Consider the following 18,992-nt stretch of genomic DNA (forward strand, 5'->3'; position numbering starts at 1 on the left):
AAGAGAGCAGTACATTCTTATTTGATCAGGGACATAAGAAAGTACCTGGCTTGTTTGCCTCTGGTGTGATCTGACTGAAAGGGGGTGTGTCTGCACCACTGTACGCCCCCTAGATCCACTCCTACATAGATAGATAGATAGATAGATAGATAGATAGATAGATAATGTTTGTATATCAACCATATCAATGGTAATATTTCTGCTATTATCAGACAGCTTGCTGCTTGCAGTGCTTTATGTACAAGTGCCTCAGAACAAAATTGGGTGGCTTTAAATGAAATGCTAGCTCAGGTTGGTTAATGGCATCTGGAGTAGGATATTACTCTGGGGAGTATGATTTCTCGGAAAGTTCAAAATCTGGTCTCTTGTCCACGTTCCTGACAAATTCACTGGTGTAAAATGTCATAGGTTGTCCAAAATGATATAAACATGTAGTTCTATCTGGACATGGTTATACACTGCAATTATGCTTCTACTGCATAGCTTAAAATTTGTAATAGATGCATTTAAACTGTGTGTACTTAAGCCATAAAGCAAAGAAGACTTCTCACTGCTTTTAACTATATCCTTCTGTTCTAACTTCTTAGTGCAACAACCTTGGTAATGCCCAGAATTACTAAACTGCAAACATTTAACAGTGACAGCATCATTAAAAGTAATATGTTTGGGAATTTCCTTTTGGCTTTGAACCATTTGCATTCATGTTCATGTTCACACTTTTCTCGAACTAGTTAGAACTAGTAGTTCACTTTTTTTTTCAATAAAAGCTGAGATTTTTGCATAATCCTATAACCCTTCCATCATATGGGACTAAAACATGAAAGACTAGGAGCCTCCACATGAAATTGTGTAAGTTAGCAACATTTAATGTTTTAATTGAAATAGTGGTGTCTCAATGTTCACATGGGTACAAAATCAAGCTAAACAAGTTTACCTTTCCATAGCAAACACTGCAGGAAGATTATCAATTTGATTAAGACACAGGTATGTGAGCCAGGAGATCTGGCTCCTAATGCTTTCTTTGCCTCAGCTTTCCTGTGTGAACTTGAGTAAGCCATTTGTGCCTTAACCGCCCATCTGAAAAATCGGGATAATCCTTATCTGAGTAGTTTTGTGAAACTTCAGTGTATTAATGTCAACTCACAAGCCCTGAGGCAAGGCCCATATTAAGATGAAAAAAAGGGAAAAAAAGCAAAACTCACCTAAGTGCGCACACAGTATAGAAGAGCAAATGGTTAATCTACTTCCCAAGCCTTTTCTCATTTTTTTTGCTTTGTAGGGTTGCCCTTTATTGCCTGGATTAGTTTTTAGGAAAAATCTGCATAGAGGATGCTGCATTAAATATATAATATTTGTTACCACTTAGAGCAGTTGTCTCACCTGTCTTAAAGACAAAGATTAATTTTCTTCCTGGCACAGAAAGTATTATAAAGTAATATGACAATCCATTTGTACTATTAAATGGACACAGGCAACCAGTGACATCCTTTCTGCCTTCCTTTAGGACTAGGGACGAAAATTATACTTAAACCAGTACACATGATCAGAAAATGATTCAAATCTATAACACAACAGAAGTTTAGTGCACATAAACCACTTTCAAAAAGGCTGAAACCAGTTTAAGATAAACCTGGATGGATGGATGTAATATCAGAGTTAACTGCTTTAAATTAATTCAGTTCATTTAACTTCTGTCCAGATTCCATCCCGATTCAAGTTGCCTCACAGTCCCCAAGCATCCTAAGATGCTTTGCACAAGGGCTGTGCAAAGCTTTGGATCATGATTCGGATTCGGAGATGATTTGGATGATTCGGAGGCTGAATCTATGAATCTGAATTGAATCTCTGGAAGTTTTTGGCTTTCTGAATCGATTCAGAGCTTCCGAATCTCTTCAGAAAAGATTCAGAGCCGATTCAGCGATATGGCCATAGAGCATAATGGGGAATCAATGAAATATCTATAACTTTGTTGTTTGTTGTCTGATTTGGATAAAACTTGCAGAGTTGGTAGCCTCTGTGGAGAGCATAAAATCTACTGAGTTTCAAGAAGATTGGTAAAGGGGTTTGTGGGGAACTGCACCCCAAATTCTTGAAAGAGAAACTCATGTCACGTCTATGTCTTACACCACAGGGGGGTGAAAACTGCAGGGATAGTAGCCCCTGGTGAGGCCACAAAGCCTGCTAAGTTTCAAGGAGATAGGTACAGGGGTTTGGTGGAAACTGTACCTTAAGCTGCAGACAAGCAAAACTCATGACATGGGTGCTTGTGCAACTGACTGTCTCTGTCTTGGGGTAGTTGATTGTCTGTATTGATTATTTCCTTCCTTAGTCTATGGTTTTTAGGTGTTAATTGTTGCTAATTAACTGGTTACATTAGCTAGCAACTGTGTATTGAGCTGGTCCCTGAGTGAATCATGATTGATTGGTAACTAGTAACACAGCTTAGCAGCCAGGCCTGCAGTAGCGTTCCCTCCACCCCAAGACAGAGACAGACACAGTCAGTTGCACAAGCACCCACATCACAAGTTTTACCTGTTAGCAGCTAGAGGTGCAGGGCCCCAGAGCCCTCCTGCACCTATCTCCTCGACAGCTAGCAGGCTTTATGGCCGCAGCAGGGGCTACCATCCCTGTAGCTTTCACCCTGCTGCGCCTTAGCACAGACAGTGTCACCCATGTCATGAGTTTTGCTTGTTTGCAGATTGAGGTGCAGCTCCCCCCAAACCCCTGCACTAATCTCGAAACTTGGCAGGCTTCATGCTCTCAGCAGAGGCTACCATCCCTGCAAGTTTAATCCAAATCAGACAAAAAACAACAAAGTTATAGATGTTTCATTGATTTCCTATTATACCCTAGGGCCAGATCTCCGAGGCAGCTCCAAAGCTTCAGAGCCGCTTCAGCCAGATTGAAGCAGAAACCCGGTCCAGAGCTCCGGATCAGATCACTGGTATCCAAAGCGGCTGGATCCAAAGCCGGATTGAATAGCTGCCTATTTGCACAGGCCTACTTTGTACCTCCCCTGCAAAGTGGGTAGGCTAGCCTTGGCCCAAACTGTCTGCTTCAGCCAAACAGCGAGGTGTACTCTAGCACCCCCCAGCTTCTGGACTGGGCTACTGCAATATATATGGCTGCATTTCTAGAATCAAATCTGTTCATTTGCTTATTGGTTCAATCTACACAGCTTAGACTAAACTGTGAAGATTGAATTGATTCAGCCTCGGGCTTTTTGACTGTCTATACTTAGCCTAGGGCTAGAGATAGAAGTTATACATAAATTGGTTTAAGTGATCATAAACTGTAACAGAACAAAAGTTAAGTGGACATAAACCTCTTTCAAAATGACCAAAACCAATTTAAGATAAACCTGGCTGGATGTAGTATCAGACTTAACTGATTTAGGTCAAACCTGTTCATAGAACTTCTGTTCCAGATCCCCTCCTCATTCAAGTTAACTCACAGTCCTCCAGCATCCCAAGATGCTTTGCAGCCCTGGGCTATGCTGTCTACTCCAGTGGAGCAGGGACTGCCTCACCCCACTGTTCCTTAGCCTACTTCCTACTTGCATCCCCCAGCTCATAGGGACGGGGGAGCAGACCCCCAGATCCCTCTAGCCAGGGTCTACACAACATGGTGGGGGAGGGAGAGCCCCTGTGGTGGTGGGGGGGTTTAACCCTCAGTAGCCCTTCCCCTTCCCAACTGCTGAATGCTTCCATCACTGCCACAAGAGGGAGAGAGTGAGAAGGAGTACTCCCAGCCAGGTGCCTGCCCATGCAACCCAGCATGGGGATACCGGGGAGCCCCCACCTTGAGGGCTTTCCCCCACCCCAGCCCAGGGTGCCCCAGCCCAGGGCAGCCCCAGGGAGCTGAGGGGAATTCTTCCCCTCCCAAAACCCAGAGCTGCTTACCTTAGCCCCTGCGAGTTTTAGGCAGCCTCAGGGAGCAGAGGGAAATTCTTCTCCTCTGCAGCCAGGTTTGCCTCAGCTGCTGTGAGTCTGAGGCAAAACTAGTTTCAGGGAAAGGAAGAATTTCCCTCCATTCCCTAAGGCTGCCCCAGACTATCCCTGAGATTCACAGCAGCTAAGGTAAGCAGCTCTGGGGTTCAGAATGGGGGGCTTCCCAAGCTGGGGAAACCACCTGAGGGGGAGACTCCCACAAGTTGGGCCAGCACAGGGGGCTCCTTAACCCTCTGTGAGGGGACAGCAGGGTTTTGGGAGCATGTACTGCAGAGCCAACTGCAGACATTTGGCTGGGCTGGCACAGGCCAACAGGCTGGGAGGCATGCTGTAGCACCCCCTGCCTACTGGCCTGGGTCATTGCAGGCCTCCCCTGCCTTTCCCAATTGAAAACTGGATTGAATTTACTCGTTCAATCTACACAGCTTGGAGGAAGCTGCCTAGATTGAATTGATTCTGCCTCAGACTTTTGATTATCTGTACTTAGCCCAGGAGTCTTATGTAGATATTTTTACATGTTTGTATATATGCTAATAACATCAGGAAGTGCCAGAAACACAATTACTGAAAGGGTGTTGTAGGTGGCAGTTTCTTTCTGGCTTGAAGCTAAATCATAGTTATTGCAAAAAAAAAAAAATATCCCTTCCTTTTTTTTTTCTTTTTTTTGCTTTGGGTTGTTTGTCTAAGGCTTGATTTAAAGAAAATATTTACCTCCAGTGGGAAAGATACATGGGAGCACAAAGAACCTAATTATATTAACTGTGTTAAGGTTTAAGGTGTCTGGTTTCAGGAGATGCTATTTTGTTTGTGGTCTTTGCTGGAGTGACTCTAACACCTAATTTTTTGGTACCAGTACTGGACTATATGCAGAATTACACAGTTCACACCACATGCCTGCTCACCCATCTCTATACCCGTACCCACACCCACTGCCCTCCTCAGAAAGTCTACTCCTGAAAAAGTCTATGCCAGACCCCTCTCCATCAGATGAGGTCTGCCATTTCTTTCCCGTTGTCCCCTTCTGTCTTCCTGTAGTACTAGTACATTTCACTTAGTCCCATTTTAATACAGTCCTTGACTGTGGGGTCTGAGAGTCTGTTTATGAATGGGTTCCTAGCTTTCCACAGTGCATATCTGAAGCAGGATATGAACTGGTCAAAGCAAGCTGTTGGGGTCTCTTGCTGTCTGGTCAGGTGCCCATAGGAACTGCTTCCCTGGTCAGATTTCTAAAACCTGTCACCAGGAGCAGTGCACAGACTTTCTTCCGCACCTCTCTGGCAGTCCCAAAAGAGGTGGTCAATCATTTCTGCCTGCCAGTGGCAGGTCCGTCTCAGGCAGTTTGATGGACCTCTCTGCCCTTCATTGTTTCTCCATGTCCACACAAAGAATGCCTGGTGGGCTGCCTGCCATTTCAGGTCTCTGTGCTCCTTTTGCAGATCCTTGTGGAAGAGCCCTTGTGCCCACACAGCCTGGCAGTTGTCACCAGGTAGTAAGCCTATGGGTGATATGGTGTCTCTTGACCTTACCACCTCCTGTATCTTGCGGTGGTATACCAGGGTCACTAGGGTAGTGTTGTAGTGCTCTTTCCACTGACCCTTTGTCCCTGCATATGATGTTCAGGTCATCCATGTATGCCAGGACTTTTGTCTCCTCCCTGTTCCTCCCAGGGATTTCCATTCCCCTGATCCAGGGGTCCTGTCTGAGTCATTGTGCTAGTGGTTCCATTACACAAATAAACAGGACCGGGGAGAGTGGGCAGCCCTGCCTGATGCTCGATTCTACTGCAGTCAGGACTGTCAGGAACCTGTTCACCAGGACGCTACTGCTTATGTTGGTGTACTGTGCCTTTATCCAGGTGACAAAGGTTGTGGGGACTCCCATCTTTTCCAGAGTCTCAAGTAGGAAGTGATGGGATACCCGGTGGTAGGCCTTCTCCAAGTCAAGGTTCAGCATGGCAAAGTTCTGTCCCCTCTCCCACTGGTACTGAAGCGCATCACACAGCTGCATCAGGGCATCATGGATCTGTCACCCTGGCACTGCACATGCCTGGTCCTCATGGATCACTGCAGCTATAACAGATTTAAAATGTTCGGCCAAGACTTTGGACATTAGTTTGTAATCAAAGTTCAGGAGTGTAATTGGGCACCAGTTTCTCAAGTCCTGCCTCTCCCCCTTCTTGTACAGAAAGGTTATACAGCCTTCCTCTGTCCCTGCTCTCAGATGGCCCTCCCACAAGTGCTCCTTATAGACCTCCAGCAGGTTCAGGTCTACTTGGTATCAGAAAGCAACATAGAATTCTTTGGGCAAGCTATCTGGGTTTTTAAAGCTAGTGCCCCAAGAATTGACACAACACCCAGTTGATCAATAGCAGAAAGGTTTTAATAACAATGCCACAAGCAAGTTATAAAACCAAATAACAGGAAAAGACTCCTTCCCAAAATAAAAATGAGCTATTCCACAAAGTCCTAGTACACATTTATCAGCAATAGTGTTCTCTCACCAATGCCAGTGGAGGAAGCTGGTCCAATCTTGCAGCTTTCACAAAGCAGGATCCGTTGCTGGTTAAGCTGGGTACGATGTAGCAGTGATCTTTCTCTGCTTCTCCTGGAGTGCACACTTTGCTGGCAAATTCTGTTAATTTGTATAGTGTTTAATTGTATAACTTCAAAGCATTTTCCCTTGATAACTGGCCAATCAGAGTCCAAACAAACAAGGAGGAAATGTTTTGATCATCATATCATAACTGTTAATTGCTTGGCTCCTGTTCTTGCATTATCTAGTAGGATTGTGCGAAACAGCACCATTTCATTTCGACTTCTGTTTCACTGTTTCGATGGGACAGTGTTTCATTTTTAGTTTCATTTCATTTTTAAACCATTGTTCCATTTTGTTTCATTGAAACTGTTTTGACGTTTTACCCATAGGCTACAGTGGGGAAGCACGGAACTGCCTATAACTTTGTTATTTTTTGCCCGATTCAGTTTAAACTTGCAGAGCTGGTAGCCCCTTCTGAGACATGATTCCTGCCAAGTTTCAAGGAGAGAGGTGCAGGGTTTTCTGGGAAACTGCACCTCAAGCTGCTGACAAGCAAAACTCATGTCAAGTGTGTGTGTTAAGGCACAGCAGGGTGAAAACTGCAGGTGTGGTAGCCCCTGAAGAGACCATGAAGCTTGCCAGCTTTCAAGGAGATAGATAGATGTAGGGGTTTTTGAGAAACTGCACCTCAAGCTGCTGATGAGCAAAACTCATGACGTGTGTGTGTGTGTGTGTGTGTGTGTGCATGCATGCACACCCGTGTGTGTGTTTTAAGGTGCATGCTCAATGGCACTGGGGCCATAGTAGTGTGCCCCAATGAGGTCTTCTCCTCCCCTACAGCCTCAGTCCGGTCCACCACTTTAAATAACAACAGATAAAATAATAACTTAGTGAGGAGCAGCACAGTAGCGCTAGCAGCATCTTAGGCAGGCAAACCGTGACAAAGCCTTTCTTTCCTCTCCTGCAGAAGCTTCTTCTCCAGCATGTGTGCTAAGGCGTGCCCTCACTGTGTCCTTCTGCCCTCTTCCCCCTCCCTCTCCTTACTTTGTGTTTCCCTGTAGGCGAGCCCAGCTTCAGCTTTGAAACTCAAAACGTTTCAAAACATTTAGACTATTTTGACTGCCCTCATTTCATTTCGAGGCTGTTCCGAAGCCCTTCATTTCATTTCGATTTCACTGCTTCAAGCTTGAAACAAGTTGAAATAGTGTCAAAATGAAACAGCTAGTGAAATTTTGCAACTACTTTCTAGGTGTAAAAATTTGTGCATCTCTGCAGACCCTGCAATTGTAGGTTAATTTACAGGTGGTGGCCTTGAGTAGTCAGACAGGATACTTTGAGGTGTCACCAAACCTGTTTTGGGGTGTTTGTATATCAATGGGGCACATTTGCAGTAGCTTGTACAGGTGATGATTTGTTTTTCAAACTCCAGACATACACTGAATGGTTCAGACATTTTAACACCCTATACATTCGGATGTTTGTTGGGAGAAGTGTTTGTCAGGTACAGGGCATCTGTTCTGTATCTTTTACAAATTTCTCTTGAGATGCATATTTAGCCTTTTGTTTTCTTTAGCTGCTAGGTCAATTGAAATGCATATATAGCTTCCTTGTTGCAGGGGTTTAGGTTGTAGCCGTGTTGGTCTAAGGATATAGGCAGACAAGGTTCCTTGGGTGAATTTGATATCTTTTATTAGACCAACCCAAATGGTTGGAGAATAGTTATTAAGCAAGCTTTCGGGTTCAAAAACCCTTCGTCAGGCTCAGGAAGGTGCAGGAAGAGCACACACCAACTGCTGCAGCTTCCTGAGCCTGACAAAGGGTTTTTGAACCCGAAAGCTTGCTTAATAACTATTCTCCAACCATTTGGGTTGGTCTAATAAAAGATATCAAATTCACCCAAGGAACCTTGTCTGCCTATATAGCTTCCTTGCCTTTACTGGCTTCTGAGACACACATGTGATGAGCATGTCAGTTCTCTGTTGACCATTTTCTTGATTTGACATAATCTAGCACAGAGAATAAATCCAATTGGGGTTGCTCTATTTTGTATGGTTCCAGCTGCCACTTTCATTTTTGTGCAAGATGCACTGTTATTTTAATTTGGTCATAAAGATTTTATGTCTAGGCCTAGCCAAGCTGTTACTGTTTTCACCATCAACAGTCTTATCATTTTGGAAGCTACAGAGCGTCATGTTGATCTCCTCCAGCATCCACTCCTCTACTAGCCTCTGTCCCTCGTCCTCCCCAAGGACCCTCATGACCCTCCGCAGGAAGTCCTGCATTGCCCCAGGGTCCTCCAGTCGTGCTGTATAGAGCTCTCAGTAGAATGCTGCTGCCATCTCCAGCATCCCCTCATTTGACCAATGCTCCACTCAGTCTCCATCTACCAGGCTGGTCATTGTTTTTTTTTATGGTTTCCTTTATCTTGCTAAAATAAATAGACCATTCCTCCCCATCCTCCACCCGGGAGGCCCGGGCCAAGAAGATCTTCCTACCCTGTTCCCTGTACCAGGCCCCCATCTTGGATTTCACCTCCCTCATAGCCTCCCTCACGTCCCAACCCCAAGCTGTCTGTTTGTGCAGGCTCTGTAGTTTGTGATTGAGGTATTCTTGCTGCCTTCTCTAGAACCAGGTTTGTCTCCTTCCAGCTTTCCAGAAGTCCCTCATTCTCTCTTTGATGCTAGCCCACCATTCTGTGTGGTTCCGGTATCTGAATCTGAGGGTTTTCCATCCTGCATGGTGCTGCCTGAACTCCCGCTGTATCTTCTCATCTTCCAGCAAAGTCACATTCACTTTCCACATGCCCTTGCCTCTCTTCGGCTGCTCCCCCATTTCTACTTTAACTGTTAGGAGGCAGTGGTCCAAGAAGCAGACCGGTGTGGATTTGGCCTTGGCTACCTTCCACCCTTTTGGGAGGGAGATGAAATCTATGTGTGATTTGGACTGCCCTAGAGGGTCTACTTGGGTGAAATTGCCGCCTGGACCTGTGGCCTCTTTGCCTGCATCCACCAGGCTGTGTTCACAGATGAGCTGCTGCAGCAGCTTGGAGGATGGGTCCAGTCCTTTCATTTGGCCTCTGCTTATTTTGTCACCCACCTCAAGGAAGCAGTTCATGTCGCTCATGATCATCGCTGGCCAGCCACTGGGCACCACTACCACCATGTTATTGAGGAAAGCATGTTTTGATGTCCTATTTGCTGGTGCATGTGCATTCAGAAGCTCAAAAGTCCCTTCTTCTATTTCCAGGATGACTTGTAGCAACCTACCTGCAATGATTTCTCTGTGCTGCAGGGGCCACACTCTGTCTGCCTCCAAAAGCACTGTGACCCCTGCTGCCTGGTCATCACTGTCAGACCAAAAGGAGGGACCACATTGCCATCTCTTCTTGAAATCAACACAGCCCCTACAAGTACAAACTATGCATGATCTTTAGCCTAAAGTCCAAAGGTGTATGGTTTACTATATTGTTCACTGGGCTGGGCCCCAGCAGTCAGCAGCATTTCAAGCCATGGTGATCCCATAGTTTAGCACTGCTCAGTATGTATGTGTACTCCAGATTCCCCCCCACAAAGGATCCATATGTTAATTAGCCCTCCACTCATGACTGGAACTGGGTGTTCTTGTCATGAACCCTGAGATCCTCCAAAATTGATATGCAGATAAGGTGCAGGACAACCTGGTCTGGCTCTGCTTCATGGAGTGTGAGGCCACACTAATCATTTGTGACAGGCTGAGAGAGGGGGTGGCAGAGGGATTCTGGATGAACTGTTTGGAGCCCTATTTGGTGATGTTTGCCAGACATTTAAGGCTGGTAAAGAGAGAAGAAATGGGAAAGAAAGGCACAGCTCAGCTATAGGAGTGAAAACAAAGTTGAAATTGAATCAATATCACGGCACACCTTGACTTGATGAAGAGCCAGTGCTGAAGGGGGCTTTGCACAATGGGTACTATTCTGTCTTATTCAGATGGGCTGCACTAGCCTGTTTTTGTGGTGGGTGCCCAATATGGGTTTTGTGTTTTATAGTCATACTCGATGTTGGCTGCATTTAATCAACTTCTTAGTTAGTTTCCATTACTGAGTACATGCTGCTTTTGGCAGCAGCTTATTGATAGACAATGTATTTGGTGAGATTTCCCTGTATGCAGATATAAGATGAAGGGCTTTTTTTCACCATGTTGATTGGGGGAAGAAACCTCATCTTGTATTCAAGTAAATACATTATTTCTTATTTACTAGTTGATTAATTTTTTGCTTATATTTGTATTAAGCTGCATTAAGATGTCACCTTGAATTTAATTAAACACCAGACCAATGCTTCAAGTGTATTAAACAAGTAATGTTTTTTGCATGCTGTTCAATTTCCTTCTCATACACTGTATCCAGAAGCCTTCCAGCAATATCTGTTCTCCTAGTCATAATGCTTGAACTATATCAGTGAAATATTTGTTCTGAACAAGACAAGAGAAAAATGTGTTGTATAAATGAACTGAGCAATTCTTTAATCTACGTTGGCTTGCTGGATTTTTCTGTTCCTGTTTATGAACTCATTTATAATTTTACTGGATAATAAAAAACGTCTCTTTTTGGATACAAGGTATTCACTCTGGGCACATCTACATGTTCATTAAAGAGCAGTAGTTACTGTGTAAGTAGTTTAGTACTTGCTTAATGAAGTACTAACTGCTAGCTACTTCAGTAGCACTGGTGAACGGGTATTTTTGTGATGCTTACTGCGCAGTAACACTGCTTACTGCGCTAATAACACTCCACAGTAGCTTTTTAGCATGGTTTTTGACCAGTTTGCTACTGTGCGGTGTTATTAGCCAACCATGGCATAAGTGTCTCATGTAGATGTGCCTTGTCTGACATATATTTAGTTGCAGTACTGCTAGTGATACCAGTACATGATTCTAAAGTTGCAGACATTGCAGATTATGGATGTTCATAATTTCTTACATCTAAGCTGGATCCAGAAACAAAGTGGTTAAAAAGTCACTCACACTGAGCACATTTACATGTACAATTAATGTATTCCACAGTGCACAGTGGCGATGCATAGGGGATACACTTAGACTATGGGCAGGGTGGGGCAGGCAGGCGTGCCGGTAACAACCAGCCACCTCACAATTGGCTACGGGGGACCACTCCGCCTGGCCAGCAAGATTGGCCCCAGGGCACCTCCATCAGGAGCAAATTGAGCTCAACAGGAGCAGCCCAGTCAAGGGCTGCTCCTGCCCTGCTCTGCCCCACTTCAACAGCCAGGAAGAGCCCCAGGCTCCCCCCAGTGCCAGACCCAGCTAACAGGGAGCATGAGAGCTTAGCTCTGAGCTCCAGAGGGTGGGTGGATCTGTCCCAGCTGGTAGACAGTTCCATCCCAGCCAGGGGGAGATCATGCTGACCCATGGGGGAGGGAGTAGAGGACACACCCATCCTGATCTCCATAGAGCAGGAACAGCTGTCCTGGCTGCTGGGACATCTGCCTCCCAGTCACATGCAGATTGGGACCTGATCTCCATGGGGCAGGGAGAGCTGTCCCTGCTCCTAGGCAGCTGCCTCCCAGCCACATGGAGATCAGGCTGGGACAGTTCTCCTAGCAGCTACATATCACTTCTGAGTAATGCCCTAGTTTTGCATTGATATTCTCTCTCAAGACTCTATCTCTTACTGTGTGTGATTGGCACAGATTTTGCAAACTGGCTGGTCAGATCTGACATTCTTTGTTTGAAATTAGAGTTTTCCTTCTAGCAGGGGTGACGTGCATGGGGGGGGGGTGTACGCGGGTGCACATGCATCCCCTGAGTGTTGCAGTGTACCCCCTACAAAAAGGCACCACTGACACTGTCAGCAGCACCTGTGGGCAGCCACCACTTGCCACCCTGCCTCTGACACTGCTGACTTGTCCCCAAATCCACCTCAGTCATAAATTCTACCTTTTAAAAAAAAGACAGGAGAAATCTCTTTTTCAATTTTTTCCTCTGTTCATCAAAAAACTGCATGAAAAAAGAGAGTTCTAAATAGACCTTGAATCTGGTTGCAGAACACCAACCACAGTTTTGTTTAGCAATTGTACAAAGCCAAAACATAACGTTTTAGTGAATAACTGTATCATATTATGTCATTTTAGCTGTAAGGAATCACTTCAATCCAAAATTTGTCTGAGATCACTGTGTGAAAATGGTGTAGGCTGACTTAAGTGGTTCACCAGTTTTTCATTTTTTTTTCACTTATTCTCTTTTGCTCTGTATTTTCTTCCCTAGGCGATTGAAAAGTTCACTGGGAGACAGGAGTGATTTTTTCTTTAATGAAGGAATGAGGAAAGAGCCACCTATGAAATAGAGTTCTGGAGCCTTCGCTGATAGTCATATTTTTGTTGTATGGTTATTTTAAAAAGTCTCCCTGAGCAGGAGTTATGAACCTTTTCATGTTTTGTTATAAATTAAATGACTTTATTCAATGTTGTTAATATTCACGTGGTTTTGTTTGTCGTTTTTTGACAGAAGGAAGCATCCCCTTGCTACTTGCTTTCTGTAAGGATCATGAGAATGAGGAACGTTCCTCAGAAAGATATCTGTGAGTACTTGCAGTGTTAGTGGCTCCTCATAGCTTTAAAATTAGTGAGCATGACTGAACAATAAGGACAATTTGCGTTAGAGGTAAAAAATTTCAGGAATGAATTTAACTTCATAACTGTCATTCCACTGACTTGATTTTAGCAATGAACTTGACTGTGTGTGTGCTGTAAAATGAGTTATTCTGTTTATGAGGCTATCCAATGCATCTGGTTTATTTTCAGAAGATATATTTATGGTCCAAGTCCCATATGTACAAATAATTATACAGTTGTCCAAATATGGTAGAAATATAAGAAAGATACATGGCACATGGAAAGAGCACAGCAGCAGAATATTCAAGGCATCTCACTATAGCTCCAAAAGTGTAAGTTTAAGCTTCACTGTGAACGCACATCAAAAGCTACTCCCAGCTAACAGACAGTAAATTCAAGTGGGGTGGTAAAAAGCATCCAGGCATTGTATTAACCACAGCACTCCTTTGTTTAATATTGCGTGCATAAATTGGTATGCTTTAAGCTCACAAGGGCAATGGGCAATAGGTTCAGACATTCCTTTGTCCTTTTTGGTATGGCATAGTGAAGAATATCTGGACTTCAATACATGTTCAGAGTATTGTCAAACTATAATCAGATAATCAAATTACTATTATTGTCAATATTGTTATTGTTATTTATATTGTGATAGTGCCTAGTTGTGGCAGTCATGAGCCAGGACCACACAGTACCAGGCATTGTATAAACACAGAACAAAGAAAAAAACCTTACCCAAAGAGTTTGCAATCTAATCCAAACACTGGGAATTGTTGCTAGAGGATCTTCTACCACAGTATATCTGTCATCCTCTCAGATGTCACTATCTTACCCTTCAAAATAAGTAAACTGAAATACTTTGAAGAGCCTAAATTCTTGCCCCTTTACACCTTTTTGGCAGGTCAAAGTGTGTATAAATTATACTTGCCTTTTTACCTCAATGCAAGTGAACTTAGTGTCCTGAGAGGCTATACAGAATCACAGGATCTTACTGCTTTTAGCCTTTTATGTAGATAATAGCCTATAGTGAGGCATAGCTTCTAGTAGAGTGGTTTTCAACCTGTGGACTGTGGACGCCTGGGGGGTCCACAAACTATGTCTAAGGGGTCTGTAAAAGATCACTATGATCAATCAAAAGTATGTGAATACCCACACTTACAATGCAAAGGCACCCACACCTCCATACAAAATTTCCAAAGGGGTCCACACCTCCATCTGAAATTTTTTAGGGACCTACAAATGAAAGAAGATTGAAAACCACTGCTCTAGCATTTACCTTGATTATTTAGAAAATTCATTCATACCCATTGTCAAACTAAACATTTATGTGTAGCTTGGCACCCCATGAAAGATTAGCTTTCTGTTGCTATTTCTCACTAATTATGGTATATTATTACTAACATGTAGTAAGTTTTTGCCACATCTTCTAACTTCGCTTTTTTCCTTTAGTTCAGCCATCTGTCTGTCTGTCTGTCTGTCTGTCTTTAGTAAATAAAGTTTAAAGATATTTTGTAAGGAGGCTAAATGTTGCTTTCACTCACAAGTAACATAGCAACCCAGTTGTTCCTTCAGAATGGAAGAATGGGAGAAGTTTTGCATAAACAAGTCAAAATGGTTTAGATTAGAGTGATTTAGTCCAAACACCTGAAGTTTGTGGGGGCCAGGAAGCTCATCTAAACATTTGTCAAGGTTGAACTAAAGTTAAATAGCTGTATTTGTGTTTGGTGTGTTGACAGACTGTGTAGCGATATTAAAACAGGGCATTGTAATATCTTAGTAATGAAACAGCCATCTATAATAAGCTATGCATTGAATAGGTGGTAATTAGGTACAAATTAGTTGTACAATAGGGCTTTGAGTCTAAGTTCAAGGACAAGCCCTGGCTATGACTTGAACTTACAAGCACTATTACTTGGACAGAAGAAACAAATAGTGACAATCATGTGAGATCTGTTATTTTTGTAAGGTTTCAGACCAGATTGTTGGGCTATGAAATGGAACTGGAAAATAGACCTCTTATGGTCATGAATCCAGCTCAGAACCCAAATGAAGGGCAAGTTTCAGTTGAACTCACTCACACGTCTGAATTTCAAGGGAGTTCCTGGCACCTTCAAAAAACCACTCTACAGGTTTATGCTACAAGTGGGAAAATAGCTTCCATTTTGAAGCATGACTGGTGGGTGGGAGATATAAAACCTACTGCCCTTTTCCTGAACAGGCCTTTTTGATGGGGAATTGACATGTTTGAGGTATTCAGAGGGCAGGGAGTTGTACCAATAGATGGGCCTGTTTGGTCATTTATCTCAAACAGAACATGAATTCTCTTGAGACTTGTGTCCCAGACAGTTCTATATACTGAAGGCCTCATCCTTTGTCATTCACTGTTGATCTGAACTGGTGTGAAAGTAGACTCGGACCCAGAATTTTTAAGCATATGAAGGTTATACACACTCCAGTTCCTCAGAAAGCATACATCATAGTTAGTAATGGTGAACTTTGGTGGGGGGAGGGTAAAATCCAGAATTTAGTGCATGGGAAACTTACAAAGTCCTTATGCATCAAATCAGACATTTGAAAATCCCTTTGGGAAAAATAAAACCTTAGGCTCCCCCTCCAACTTGTCTTCAATTTTACCGGCTGCATAGATAGTTCTAAAAGAATTGGAAGCTCTTCCCCAAGCTGGTGTTTACCAGCCTCCTTCCCACAGAACAGGGGCCGTTGTCTTTTTAAGGCTTTTAAGATTTTTTAAGTATGCCCCACCTCCCATTCCTGTGCCAGGGTACTTGGAGAGGCTAATCCAGGGGGATGCAGTGGTGAAGTTACACCTCCCTTTGATACCTGGTCTAACCATAGTTTAAAATCAACTGCCTGGCAATGGCAACAGCATTCCTATTTAGGCAGAAGTGAGGGAATTAATTTTCTTCATGGTTCATTATAATCTACCCCATTTCTTCATTCCATAAGTGCTAACGACCAACTCTCCTTTTTAATGTTTTTTATGTTGCACTAATCAAGTTATCCTTTTTCCTGCAATTCTCCTGTCTCTTAGCTGACTCTGGTAATGCAGCTCCTATTTCACAGCCCTACAGACTGTATTTAACACTAGCTAAAAACATTTACTCAGGTGTGGCAAAGTTAACTAGGGTGACTCACCCTACACACAGTAACTCAGATGTGGAAATAACTTTCAGTGAAGCACTGGAAGCACTGTTAAGATGCTCAAGAAAGTTAAACTGAAAAATATGGGCCCCTAGCTTTTAGTAAAGCTTCTTTTTTAACTGTATTGTGTTAAATGTGATGAGGCACCACACCATCTGTACTACTCCTTTATGAAATCCTAGATCCTCCCATGGTTGTTTGAGAGACTGGTGAGATAACGTGGAAACTACTAGGCCTGTGCGAGTCGGCAGCTATTTGATCCGGCTTCAGATCCAGCTGCTTTAGATGCCAGGGATCCGATCCGGAGCTCTGGACCGGGTTTCCACTTTGATCTGGCTGAAGTGGCTCCAAAGCTTCAGAGCCACCTCAGAGATCAGGCCATAGGGTATAATGGGGAATCAATGAAATATCTATACCTTTTTTGTTTTTTATCTGATTTGGATTAAACTTGCAGGTGCTAGCCTCTGCTGAGAGCATAAAGCCTGCCAAGTTTCAAGAGTATCGGTGCAGGGGTTTGTAGGGAACTGCACCCCAAATTCTTGAAAGAAAAACTCATATCACGTCTATTTGTTACACCACAGTGGGGTGAAAACCACAGGGTTGGTAGCCTCTGGTGAGGCCACAAACCCTGCCAAGGTTCAAGAAGATTGGTGCAGGCATTTGGGAGGAACTGCACCTCAAGCTGCTGACAGGCAAAACTCGTGACATAAATGACCCTGTGTGCATTAAGGCGCAACGGACTGAAAACTGCAGGGTTGGTGGCAAATTTCATCCAAATCAGACAAAAAACAACAAAGTTATAGATATTTCATTGATTCCCCATTATACCCTGTGGCTGGATCTCCGAAGCGGCTCCAAAGCACTTTGGAAGCTCCAAACTGCTTCTGAAAGCCTAAAGAAGCCGGTGCTTCGATCCGGACATGCTGCTTCAGAAGCGTCTGAAGCTTCTCTGTATCCGAAGCATGGTCCAAAGCCTCGCACGGCCCTAGAAACTACATTGTTTGCTTGAAAGCCTGCCAAGAAACCATGCCTTTTCAGAGGACATTTTAGTTTGATTGAATGCATTTTCTACTGGAAGACCATTCTGCAATAGCAAATTTCTGGCTGGATCTAGTTATTTTACTCCCTTTGCAGTTTTCAGAACAGCAACTTCATTCACTATGAGCTTGCTGATCAGATTAACAGAAATATTCAGTGTACAACAGTTTTACAATGTGGAAAACAGTACATTATTGCACAAAAGATTGAATTATGTTTTTTAATAGTCATCTTATTAATGCAGCTTTTCCCTGCTACTCTGTAGCTGTGGAGCAGTAGGCACATGCTAAGTCCTGTATTTCCTTTAAGCATGAATTTTTATGTCTGTGATCTTTGCTCTATTAGGTAGAGCAAATAGCAAGATAAAAACAACGAGTAACCAAATAACACTAAGGGACTGCACAAAGATGCTATGATTAAGCACAGCTTTACTGTAGAACATTTATCCTCTGTGTTGAAGACATTCCAAATAAATCATTGCATAACATATTTCTAATGGGCAAACACAAGAGAGGAATGATGTCATGTTGTGCTTTTGGTTAAGACACTGGATTGGGACTCTGGAGATCTAGCTAGATTTCTAGCTCTGTCACAAACTTCTCTTTTGATGTTGGGCAACTCATTTGAGCTCTGTTTCTCAGTTCTCCCTGTAAATGTGGAAAATAATATTCTCTCTCTCACAAAATGTGTTTGTCATGTCAATTAGATCTTATATTATAAGATGTGTGGGACAGAGACCATCTTTTACTATGTTTTGTAATGGGTCTAGCACAATCAATCAGCTCTGCTACAGTACCCTGTGGTGCCACGAGAACCTTTTAAAGTACCATGGGGTGCCATGCAATATTAGCACTGGTCAACACCCTAGATCCATGGAGACCAGTCCAAGACCTCCACAGGCAGGGCACATTCAGCCTGCAGATGGGATGGTACCATAGGCAGGTGGAGAGTGGCATCCAGGATAGGTGGGCAGGGCTGGGTCTGGGATCATGAGGCGGTGATAGTGCTGGGCTGGGGCACAGGACAGAGCCACAATCTACTCTCCACATGGCCCCATGCTGTCACCACCCCAGACTCTGCCCCACCAGCCATTCCCGCTACTGGATACCACTCCCCACCCACCCATGGCTGCATCCAATCCACCCAGCCAAGTGTGCCCTACCCACAGGGGTCCCAGGCCAGTCTCCATGGAGACCCCACCCACCTACTCCATCTAGTGCACCTGGTTTTGGGTGCAGGGCAGATAGGCAAGGTGACTGGGCAGTGGGTCTGGGTCTCATGGCAGCAGTGACAATGGCAGCAGCAGCTAGAAGGGGCCACCGCTGCTGGGGCTTCTAGGAAATTGAGTCTGGTCACTGCACTGCACCCATCCCACCATGCACCTCAGGGCAGTGGGACTGGCTACATGTGCCATGGCCCAAACTGCCCCCTGTGTCTGGGTTGGGCAGGGCCAAGGGACCCACCATGGGCTGGATAAAATCCCTTGGTGGGCTGGATCCAGCCTGTGGGTTGTATTTTGCCCACCCCTGACCTACATGATTCACAAAATAAACCCAGAGATTACAAATTGGAATCCATAGAATCTAAAACACTGGGATGTGTTATGGTATCTCTTAGTTCACTGCCACAGCAGAATTGTATACTCTCACCAGGCTGCCTCGGAGAGTCAATGAGTTTGCTACACAACTGCTGAAAAAAGGAGGGAAAG

General features: G+C 44.0%; 1 protein-coding gene across 1 annotated transcript in view; it reads left to right on the plus strand.

The window, feature by feature from the left end:
- LOC102386454 (cytosolic phospholipase A2 epsilon) overlaps nucleotides 1-18,992 on the plus strand; it is a 67,249-nt gene that overhangs the window by 909 nt on the left and 47,348 nt on the right. The window contains exon 3 of the mRNA XM_014524902.2: nucleotides 12,984-13,056. Within this exon, the coding sequence (XP_014380388.1) occupies nucleotides 12,984-13,056 (73 nt within the window). The remainder of the gene's footprint in view (nucleotides 1-12,983; nucleotides 13,057-18,992) is intronic.

This window comes from Alligator sinensis, unplaced genomic scaffold (assembly GCF_000455745.1).
Source record: "Alligator sinensis unplaced genomic scaffold, ASM45574v1 scaffold314_1, whole genome shotgun sequence".
In the NCBI taxonomy this organism is placed as follows: Eukaryota; Metazoa; Chordata; order Crocodylia; family Alligatoridae; genus Alligator; species Alligator sinensis.